This window comes from Aplidium turbinatum, chromosome 2 (assembly GCF_918807975.1).
Source record: "Aplidium turbinatum chromosome 2, kaAplTurb1.1, whole genome shotgun sequence".
Lineage (NCBI taxonomy): Eukaryota > Metazoa > Chordata > Ascidiacea > Aplousobranchia > Polyclinidae > Aplidium > Aplidium turbinatum.
The window spans coordinates 8,160,556-8,172,878 of NC_137473.1; the positions used below are offsets into that span (position 1 = coordinate 8,160,556).

At 37.9% G+C, this 12,323-nt stretch overlaps 1 protein-coding gene across 1 annotated transcript in view; it reads right to left on the minus strand.

The window, feature by feature from the left end:
• Nucleotides 1–9,756, minus strand: part of LOC145788292 (uncharacterized) — a 67,896-nt gene extending 58,140 nt beyond the window's left edge. The window contains exons 1-3 of the mRNA XM_082600074.1: nt 9,669–9,756; nt 8,849–8,984; nt 6,662–7,899 (exon numbers count right to left, since the gene is read on the minus strand). Of these exons, the coding sequence (XP_082456200.1) occupies nt 6,662–7,899; nt 8,849–8,984; nt 9,669–9,756 (1,462 nt within the window). The remainder of the gene's footprint in view (nt 1–6,661; nt 7,900–8,848; nt 8,985–9,668) is intronic.
• Between the last annotated feature and the right edge of the window lie 2,567 nt (nt 9,757–12,323).

Sequence of the window (12,323 nt, forward strand, 5' to 3'; positions counted from 1 at the left end):
GTATAATACACGACCCAAGGTACATAGAATCTACGTGTCAGATACGAGGAAATTAGGTGTAATGCGGGTGTACAACACGTAAAATCCACCACCAAATATACGCGGAAAACACGTGTATTAGTGTTGTCAGATACGAGGAAATTAGGTGTAATGCGGGCGTAAAACACGTAAAATCCACCACCAAATATACGTGTAATGCACGTGAATAAGTGTCTACACATATGCGTGTATTATACGTGAAAATTAACGTATAATACACGACCCAAGGTACGTAGAATCTACGTGTCAGATACGAGGAAATTAGGTGTAATGCGGGTGTAAAACACGTAAAATCCACCACCAAATATAGGTGGAAAACACGTGTATTAGTGTTGTCAGATACGAGGAAATTAGGTGTAATGCGAGCGTAAAACACGTAAAATCCACCACCAAATATACGTGTAATGCACGTGAAATAGTGTCTACACATATGCGTGTATTATACGTGAAAATTAACGTATAATACACGACCCAAGGTACGTAGAATCTACATGTCAGATACGAGGAAATTAGGTGTAATGCGGGTGTAAAACACGTAAAATCCACCACCAAATATAGGTGGAAAACACGTGTATTAGTGTTGTCAGATACGAGGAAATTAGGTGTAATGCGAGCGTAAAACACGTAAAATCCACCACCAAATATACGTGTAATGCACGTGAAATAGTGTCTACACATATGCGTGTATTATACGTGAAAATTAACGTATAATACACGACCCAAGGTACGTAGAATCTATGTGTAATACACGTGAAATTTCTAGCTGGGTTACAGCGGTTTGGGTTTCAGTGAGTTTAGTTTTGTTGCCAGCGCATGATGATTCAAATTTTCTTAAATTGTCGAAAAAATAAGACTGAGGCTATTTGAGTTCGGAATCACCGTAATCACCAAAAAAGTTTGTTCAAAACAATTGTTTTAAAAACACTTGGATGTAGCCTACAGGTTGATTGGTTTTGAATCGTTATCCACGAGCTGACAAAACCTCTGATATTATAGAAAAATATATTATTTTTATGAGTTGGTTACTTGTAGAGACTTTGGCTGCTCACAGCATGAAAATCAATTAAAGATAAATGTTATAAATTTGATAAAAGTGAGTGTAAAAAGTGGCATCATGATAATTTGCATAAGTTTAATGGAAAAGTTGTTTGGTTGCATGTGAAACGAAACATGAAATATCGATGTGATATCTGTCTGCTGTGATGCGTTTATAGAATTGGTTTCTGATGCTTTAATTTGTATTTCTGACCAGTTGATTTTATCTTCTTTGTCTAACTCTAGCTGCCTAGCATATTATGCAATATGCGTATGCAAGCAGAGCACTTGTTTTTAAACCTTTTCAGCTATGACTGCTTTGCAATGTATTTTAAATGTAGCATTGCAAATTGCGTTCAGTCTGGCCAATGTTGGATTACAACCATGACTAATGCAGAGATTCACAGCAATTTTTAACATACTTGGCCAATATGCTCGCTCTACCAAAGAGTTCTTAGCCTTGTGTTGAATGCCAAAATATAGAAACAAAATTATTTTCACAAATATATTTTATTTGAATAAGCTTAACTGAAGATGATCTAGCTGATCGAAATCGATTTTTAGCTGTTTATGATTGAACTGACTCGTGTGAAAATAAATTCGTTTGTATTACAAGACATGTAACCGAGTCGTTCCTATCAAGCATTGTTGTGGGTTTGACACCTGTCAGAAGATATTTCATTTTCTTGCCAGAATATACTTCCTCAAACTAAAACTCTTGATATAAATATCGTTGAACATAGATTAACATCGATTGGATTAAAACAAACATTCACATCACAGGCTACTTACATTACTATTTAAACGTCTTAAAAAAATCATTTTTGTAAGAGACTTGTAATCTATTGTATAGTAAGAATCAATTTGTTTGTTAAAATATTTAATTTCAAACGGAATGATGAACTTTAGCTATAAAACATTATGAAATTTGTTTGTGTTTGAAACGTTACAAAAATACTACCTGACAACTCTAATCTGCAGTTAAAGAAAAACACTTGGAACAAAACTTTGCAAAATGTTAATTCAAAACGAACTTTGATCCGTTTCAGTGGTATTTTTATTTCTCAAAAAAAAAAAAACACCTATTGGGTTCTTCTTCAATTGCTTGGCCTGAACCAGGCATCGACGGTTTCAGATAAATAATTATAATTAGACCAAATATTCCTATTATATGTTGCATGGATGATTGTTACCAGTTAAAGAGAGATGTTCCAGTTTTTGCTTTCTTATTAAATGGCCGAGAAATTTGCAATGTCTGGTTTTCATATTTTTTAACAGAGATTTTATTGGGTTGGTTTAAATTAAAAAAAGCATAAAAACTGATTCAAAACTGTCACACCTGTCTATGAAGCAATCTAAATTTTTCTTGTTCTAAAGTTAAGCCGTGGTTGCATGAAGCACTTGGCCGCCTTGTTACCTGAAGTCTCGCATGAACGTGCTGCATACAATAGATGCAAGAAAGAAATCTCCTGAACCCTTTGTTTCTTAAGTCTTCCTCGCTCTATTGATTATGACGAGACATCAAAAAAATACGAGGATCCCAGTCAGCAAACTAACCCTTTCTTGTTGATTCAACGTCTGCAGACATTGAATCAATGCAAAACCTGATGAAGTTTTTGACTGGAGACTTGTTGTACCTGATTAGTTCTTTTAGCTGCGTTGATGTGTGGAAGTTTACCAGTTTATCGGTGTTTTGAAGAGGTGAAAATTCTATCTAGTATTTCCAAACTTTTAACTAACATCAATGTAAGTTAAATAAATAGCAACACCACGTTATGCAATTCGATTTTTCCAATTTAATGTAATACTTTTCTGTCTTTTCTTCATTTTGCGTCTTTTTCGTTTGCAGAACGGGTTTTCATCTACTTTAATGAGCTATCATGGTGGACCCTTCAATGGTTGTGCTTTTGAAACAAAACTAAAAATTATGAGAGGCAGAGTTGATCAATTTTCGGCTTCATTTTCATTCAAGCTAAATCTTTTGTTGAGCCAATTTACAGCAGTCTGCCTACGCAACCGAGCGATCATCTCAAAAGCATAAGAAAAATTCTCATGGTTTAATGAAACGTAAAAATCGAGCAATAAAAATACTGTCTGGCTAGTCTGAAAATAATTCATTGAGATCAAAATGAGGACAAACCAAAATGGAAACATATCAAAATACGTTTCAGCCGAAAATGGCTTGTATGCATCATACCGTAAAATGGATGGTGAAGTTTATTACGCATATAATTTTATAAAATATATCATAAGCAAACAAATACCAGCAAAAGAACGGCATTTTTATTATAAGCAAAAGCTTTAAACGCTTTGCATGTTGGTTTGCATATAACCACGGTACGCACGTAAGCAGGTATATTTTACCAAACAACGCTTAAATCGATCCGCTTTATATTGTGATAACAATCCAAATCCAGAAAATCTTTTGATTATCTCTTGGCACAATAAGTTCAAGGCCACTTCTCATGCCATATACATTATACAGCCTTCAAAAGAAGGTTAAATTAGACTTCATTTACGTTATATTGATTCTGAAAAAAATCTTACTTCAAATCGTGAATTTTTTGAATCGTATTAAAAGTTTGAATAAAGCCCAGAACTACAGTAATTGGTTACTGATTAATTAAGTAGTTACTTTTTATTATGCCACAAGAGGTAGCATCAAAAATCAATTAAACAGATTTAATGTTACTTTTAAGCTATATTTTCTGTACGGCGGTAAGGTGGCGCAAGGGATGGTGCTCGCTTTCCAATCATGCAATCCTGGTTCGACTCCCGGCTTAAGCTGGTTGTTGAAAATCACTGCTCACGTCTACCCAGGGTGTAATAAGTTGAGTGGGTATAGTTGCTGAAGGGTAGACGGCCGAGAAAATGGAATTGGCCAGTGGCCACCCTACTCTTGTTAGTGCCGAAAGCTTAGTATATTGTGAACCTTGTCTTCTCATTCCCAACACCTGGAATAAAATAAGGAACTCACCTTTTGCCTTTTTGTACAGCATATCCCACAACTGACATATTGATTACGATTCGCTCCAAAATTATTGTCGACTGCGTGGCACAAAGTGCAGAGCATCCGCCGAATGACTTTGACATGATGTCAGTTCGATACCCGTTCTGCGCACTCAAATTTGTTTCGGCGGGAAACGTGGTGATATGTTTGTAAATAGATACTCAGATTGCGATTAACAAAATCAAGTCATTTCTAGTCATTTCATTACTTTCACTTTCATCAGATGAACGTTGCAACAAGTGCTAGAATCGATAATTGTCCTGATGAACACCCAAGCTTTTGAGAATTCAAAGAAAATAGACTTTTAAAGCATTAATTTCAATGACATCGGGAACTCTGGTTGATCTAGAGATGCCAATGCGTAATCCAAAACTGATAGAATTAAACAGCATCAAAACAACCCATACAACACCCGCTCAGCCGAGCGTTTATTGCTTCACAAAGAAAGGATGCTTCCTCTTCTGGCGGTATATGTACTAAAAGCTTCAAAATAGCTTCCTTTTATTTCAAGAGATTCCGGACTTGCACAATGCAAAAGAATGGACATAAATGCTTCATCTGTGAACTGTGGAAATGTCAAATGCATGGAATAGTTTACTAGTCGTCATTTGCCAGCTTTCACGGTTGAATAATTTTCGAAAAAGAGTCTGTTAACAAGACAAGTAAGGTCTAATGCTTGAAGACGGAAGATTGCTATTCGGAATTTCCAATCTCGCTAAGAACTGCTTTGTTTCGTGACAGATCAAAAACCCACCATTGTTTTGTCACACGAATAGAAGAAACTGTAAAATATTACAAAAAATTTCAAGTTGAAAATGTTTTCGTTCAAAATTTTAGTTTTTAAATTTTTTTTTCGATTTTATGCGTTTTGTTCAGTATTTTTTCAGTTCAAGTTACGGTTCAGTGATAAGTGGTAAGTGACGTGACGGAAATTTAACTTTACAAAACGATACATGAAACTTTTTTGAGCGTTTGTCCGGTTTGTCTTTTAATTCACACCGATGTGAATCTGCATCAACTTTCACAAACAAAGAAAATCATTTGTGAAATCATGAACACTCATTGCTTGGACTACTGCTGTCTATTTACATTTGCCGAGACTTTGTTACTTTTCGGAAGACCGCTCACTGTAAGCAAGTGGTAAAATTTCGTTCTAACGTTACATGATGTCCTTAAGATAGCGACTGAGACAAAGCAAGCGTTGTGACATTATATAAGGATAAGAGCTTAATTGGAGCTGAGTTGTCAAGAGCGCAAACACCCAAAATCGCCATATACAAAGTAATTTGAATAAGCTTAACTGAAAATGATCTAGCTGCTAGCTGATCGAAATTGATTTTTAGCTGTTTATGATTGAACTGACTCGTGTGAGAATAAATTCCTTTGCCTATATATTGTATATAAGGATAAGGTAGCTTATTTAGGTTAAAAAAAAATATTTAAATTTGTTTTACATTTCACTATTGTTGTTTTTTTGATATTATGTACTGTAACATGTTATATTATAAGGTGGAAGGTATTTAACCGGAAATGTGGTTATAGCGATAGCCGATATTACATTGGGAAGAAGGATAAAAGCAAAAAATTGTAGCATATCGTTCATAACACCACAAAAGTAATCCCCCTCGATGGCTCAGTCGGTTAATGAAATAAATTTAAACAATCATAATGTAATGGTTTAGTTCAGGGTGGTCCAAACCCTGGCACGCGGGCCGCATGCGGCCGCGTGAAGCTTTTGTGCGGCCCGCAAACACTTTGTGCATGCCGGAATTCTCAGTGCTAAATCCAAGGTTTAAAAATACACCTACGTTTTATGAATACATTACATTCGCCACAACCCTAAATAAGTCGCGCATAATCGGGTCTTCTTCTTCTCTCGTATTGTCGCTATATGTCAGGGCATCCGTTGGTTAGCCACTGCCTGGTGTCGTCATCGATGGAAACTAGGCCTTCCATACCATGGAGTGGTCTATATAGCCGGCAATCCTTGATAATGTGGGCTGCCGTCTGCATTTCGCCACACTCACAAGCAGCACTCTCTGCCAAGCCCCAACGCAACATGTCTGCACCATAGCGTCCATTACCAGTGAGCAAACGGTTACGCCTTGATGAGGCAAGTCTAGAGAGGCCATGTCCAGGCTGGTTTTCGGACGGGGATCTGAATACTTGGCGAAGTGGGGACGTGCTGCTTGACCATTGTTCACACCACGCCGCGTGGCACCACTGTTTGCTAGGGCTTCCACCAGAGGCTGCCAGAAGGTCTTGTGCAGCGCGTACAAATGGCTTTCTTGATATTAGCCGCTGCTTTGGTGGATATCTCAGCGTGGTTGTGTGTAGCGGATGACCGGGGTTTAGGGCTTTACGGCTCAGGGAAAGAACAGCACGTTGGCGCCGTAGTGCAGCTGGCTCAATGTTTGCAAGGACAGGCAAACAGTCAGTTGAAGTTGGGCGGAGGCAACCTGTGACAGCTTGCAGGCAGTTGTTGATTGGTACATCGACAAGGTCAGCATGGGCACTTCTGCACCAAGGCTAAACCACTTGTTCTCAGCACTGAGGGGCTAGCACCCCACCTTGTACCAGCAAGACGTTTCATGAGAGCAGTACGAGCTGTCACTTTTCCGCGTAAGTGTTCTAGGTGTTTGCTGTATGTAAGGGACCGATCAAGTCGAACTCCAAGGTATGTGGGTGTGGCTTCGAAAGGAAGTGTTCGGCCGTTATTTTGGATGTTAATTTTCCTGTTTGAGTCTCTATTACATAGATGGAAGACAGAAGTCACCGTCTTCGCTTCACTCAACTTGAGGCGCCATTGGTGCAGATAGGACGATAGAATGTCCATATCCTTAGTCAAGGTGTTCTGCACTGTTTCCCATTTGCGGTGAGAATAAAGAATAGCCAGGTCATCTGCGTATGCGTATTTATTAGAGGAAGTATTTGGAAGGTCATAAATGTAGATGTTAAACAACATTGGGGAAAGAACAGATCCCTGCAGAACTCCATTTCTTAAACGTCTCTGTCGGCTTTTCTTTCCGTCGCTGGTTTCAAGGATGAAGCTGCGGTTGGAGATGAGTTCTACAATAAACTTAACCATGTGTCTATCTGGGATTATCTGCAGCAGTTTGTAAGTGAGACCCCTGTGCCAAACAGTATCATATGCCGCAGTAAGGTCGAGGAAGACCGCTCCCGACTTCAAGTTGGCCTCAAACCCATCTTCGATGTTTTGTGTCAGCAAGGTTACTTGGTCGACTGTTGATCTTCCTCTCCTAAACCCCGCCTGTTCTTGTGGGAGTTTGGGGTCAATAACGGGTTCCATTCGTCGGTGTAAGACGCGCTCCAGTAGTTTGAATGGCACGCACAATAGGGAGATGGGGCGATAGCTCTTTGGGTCAGTTACCGGTTTGTTTGGTTTTGGGACTGCAACAATCAATGCTTTCCGCCAGAGTTTAGGGATCTTTAGGGTTCGCATGCAATGAGAATAAGAATTTCGTAGCCAATTAATCGGTTCCTTTCCTAAGTTTTGTATGAATTCGGGGTGAATCAGGTCTGGTCCTGGGGCCTTCCCTGCGTTCAGTAACTTTATGGCTTCATTCATTTCTTCGGTCGAAAAGTCTTCAGTTACTTCGTTGTTACGCGTGTCATCCTTCCACATTTCTGATGTGAGGCTTGAGAGTCTGCGTTGAAATTTGCGGTCTATTTGTTGGTGTCGTCCATTTTCTACAACCTGCGATGCAATGGCATTAGGTGTTACAGGACATTTCGAACAAGTTCTGGAACTTCTTCCAGTCAGGCGATTGACCGTGAATCGGGTCAATAGGTAACTATGAGGGAACAATGTCGGTTTGTGACGACACAAACTTGCGTTGATATTTTGCTTTTGTTGCTAGCACTTTCTCCTTGATGAAGGCACTTTTTCCGTTGTGAAGCGATTAAAAAGCGACACACGGAACAGAATGGCTGATGAAACCCTGTATGCCTGCTTACGTCTGTCGACCACTGAATTTAAACCAGAAATCTGAAAATCACTTTGTGAGTCGCAAGCAGAGATTAAAAAGTGAGTTAGACGTGCAGCAAAACATTAGGTCGATCAGAACAGCAAACTCAGTCCTTTCATTGTAACTGTATTTTGTCAGCGACAAGATTTGTTAATGTTCATAGCCTGCGAACAGTAAGAATGTAGCTAAAACAGATCGAAATCTATAGAAAAGAAGTTTAAAATCGCAACCTAGTTAAATTTTTATTTAACAACGTTTCTACTTTCAGCAACGCGTTATCATTTCTCACTATGCAGCCCGTGAAGTTTTTCTCAGACCCTAATGTGGCCTTTCATGTTCGCAGTCTTGGACCACCCTGGTTTAGTTATTGTCACTCTACAGCTGCTAATGTGTTTCTACGACAGAGCTCGTGTTCTATTTTGTATCAGGTTTACGATGTCATCCCCATTATCGACTAATCCTCACTGCGTTAATGTAATCTGTACGGTTTTTTAAAGTCTTTGGTTTAATCCAATCTGGAGTCAATCTAAGATCTACCAGCACCAAAACGGAAAACGATGACCACTGAGTTGGTGCAGCAGCATATGGTAATAATAATGTAATGGTATTATTTATTGTCGCTCTACAACAGCCAAGGTCTTTTAGCGACATGGTTCATGTTTAATTTTATATCCAGTTCACGATATCACCACATGATTACCCGACTCATCCTCACTGCGCTATGCAAGAAAGAACACAATCGGTACCGTTTTTAAAGTCTTTCGTATGATCCGACCTGGAATCGATCTCAGATCTACCAGCACTAGACTCGATAGCAACATTTGGTATCTCTTGTCTCGCTGGAGAATCGATGTAAAGACAGAATTCTATCTCAATCACACCCAACGAAAACCAGCCTTCAGCTGTTGCATCTTAAATTGTAAAGAACAAATTACCAAATGCGTGCGATCTCCTTTCTTCTAAAAACGTCATTATTCAGCAGAAATACTGATGTAATTATGACGTAACCACACCTACAAGACAGCTTTGAAAGAACATCCCAAAGCTTTTCTAATCGAGACCAGCTCAGTGGCCGAGTGGTTTCGTCTTTTTTAGTGTTGATGCTCATCTTCTTCTCATGATGGCCTTTATCATCAAACTCTTGAGGGACTCTGTCGGTTCGATTTGAGATATAATAATGTTATGGTTTTTTAAGTAATGTTGCTTGGTTATAAAAACTGGCTATCGCAAACTGCTTTTGATATTCCATCAAGAGTTGCGTCTAACTTGATGGACTAATGTTTTCAAACAAACTTTAAAATTTTTGTTACACTTCAACGTAAAAAAAATGTTTTTTATTTAACAAAATGGTATTCTATCATTTAGGGCTGTGCTTTTAATTGTCCACTGTTCCACTTTGTCTTTTTGCATTTACTTTCAAACGGTGGAAAGGCCATTCAAGGGACTGTACATCCAAGAGGTTAAAAAAACGTCCCACATCAATCAAGTTTTAGCACTTTTTCAACGTCTACCTGCATCATTTTTTGAATATTTGTTATTCTGAATCATCACAAAAATTTGTATTACGCAAATGAATTTCGAGAATACAATTTTACTTGCGCTAGCATGAATGGGAAAGCTGAGACAATTGATAAACAATTGTTCCGTTTTCATCGAAGGACCGTAATTCACTTCCTGGTTCATTTTTTTAAACGACTTTGGCAGCTAGCAGCTTTTTATTTTCAACGTTTGATGCGTAATATGCCTAAAGTTAAAAGGCACATTGCTTAAAAGATTTTGTTTTTAGAACTTTGTTCTTTAAATTTTTAAATGCTGAGTTACTATTAAAGTAAAGATGTCCAAATATTTCTTCAGAATTTGATTTTAAGACAATAAGTCTTACTTTTTGTAGCGTAAAGCTTCTATTTTTAAACTTTTTCAGACAGCCACTTTATCTGGTCCAGATCTGGTTAGATTCGTACCCGATCTGGTAAAGATCGGGACCAGATAAAGTGGTTGTCTGGGTTTGAACTTGGCATCACAATTCTCTGAGTAGCGTGAAAACACAAACGTTTGGTTATTTCTTTAGAATGCTGTATATAATTATGAAGATTATATTTTTAAGGATTTGAAACATTAAGATTAGAGGTTGTTAAAGTTTTCTTTAGTTATCGAGACAAGTAAATAATGCAAAACGTCAGGGGTAGGTGACTTTTTGAAAACTAAGCTGTGAGCCAATGTCCAAGACTTTGAATAATTGTTCAGTGTGCCAACAGCCCAAATGTATAGCACATCTTTGGGGCACTGAACAAAGTCTGAGGCCGAATGGGCCAGGAGATGCAGAAACGTATATTCCCTCTCATTGCAAAACTTGAGAGATTTCTTCAAACATCTTTTAGCAAAATAAATATTTAACTTTCTTGTATCCAGTGGCGTATGCAGGGCTTATACATGCTCCTCTCTCTTTCAAAAATGTTAATTTTTTAGCGTTGTTGTGATTGTGTAGTGCAAACATGTTATTATTCAAGAGTAGTCTTGGGTAGCAGGGCCGTATTAACCGCCCTTGGTACCCGGGGGACACGGCCCACTCGTTTCAATTTGTGTAATGTTTATTGGCAATTTGACATGAAAAAATGTTGTAAATGTTGCTGCAGAAGCTCGATATTCAATAGCTTAAATCACGCAAGGTCCTGTATTTACCGCTTCCAAAACCCCGATTAGTGAGCTCATATCTCTGTTTAGTGACCCACTCATGATCATATTTAGTTGGTGCAGCGTTTTTTAGAAATTATAAATAAAACACGTGACAATACTTATACAAAAACAACATCTTATAGCTTATACGCTGCATCCATCGGTTTTGTATTGCTGATCCATCATTTGGAATGACTATTTTAAATCAGCGATACCATTAAATCTATGCTATTTTGTTGGAGTTTACAAAAGAAATAATACCATACTACGTTCTCGCTTTCTTGGAAAATGTGTTTCAACTATTGATAGCGTAAAATTTGTTCAATATTAAATGCTCGTGACACGGCAAAGATGTTCAATAATGGCATCCAGAAGCGTTGACAGGGATTATCCAGTGTATACTTTTGCATTCGTGGTGGGTTCTTTAAGTAAAAAACTATTTAAAAGGGGGGGGGGGGGGCTTGCATACGGAAGGAAACTTCAAGTCGCCAATTTTTTTGTAATTACCTTGTTACCTATGAAAATTGTTGTATTTAACGTGCCAAGTGTGACGTGCCGAAAGTTAACGATCTCTATTGTACGTAACATCAACAGGCTATTGTATAAGTTACCACGTTCGTTTGAGAGCTTTTGAAGTCAGCATAGATAAATAGCCTTTTTTACACAATGCTTGAATTTTTAGTCTAAAACACTTTATTTGAGCTTAAACAGCCATTTTACACAAAATGGTTTCAACAAAATGCATAAAATTTTAGCTTTATTTTGACCTAAAAACGCGTTATGTAGGCTCTATTAGTTATCGGTAGCTTACAAGATTGAACTACTATTGATACAGCAATAACTTATTACAAAAAGTTTTAAACAGGTAATTCTGACCTTCACAACGAAAAATTATATTTCTTGCCAAAGATAGCGATTTTCGTTGTGGTGGTCAGAAATTAAAATATACTGAGCTGTAATTTGGGTCTTTTGAAATGTGACATCTTTGAGGAAATGTGATATTGCGCTGTAGCCTATGAGTGGACGAAAAGTGCATTATTTGGTTCTTAAGGTAGTGAAAAATGTAACAAAATTGCTTTATATGACATTTAAATTGCTCTTTATGGGCAGGCATATCTGACGTAGCCTGGATACTGCAGCTTCTCATGAGTCATTGCTTCTGAAAACCATCTAAACATCACAGAAATGACTTATCTTCGGGGGCTGTGATCTCGAACGTAAATTGTTTCTAACTCAGCATTTAATTTCAACTTATAAGAAATACTGCATCTTTTCACGCAAAATACTTGTTCGGTATTAAAGTAGTATTACTTTATTATCACAGTAATAATACAACAACGGTGTATTACATGCCGATGGGACCAGAAACTTCTCTGAAGATTTACTTCTTGCTTACTTCACTTTGCCGGCAAAGTTTTGCTCAATTACAAGGTTGGTTTGCAAATTGTAAGTAACTTACTTGATTGAATGTTGTTTCGTATGACGCTATCAGCCCACGCAGTTTTCATTTAGCCAATCCATGAGGACATTGTTGCATTGGTGGGCTGTGAGGTATCCTCCTTGAAGCTTGGTTACTG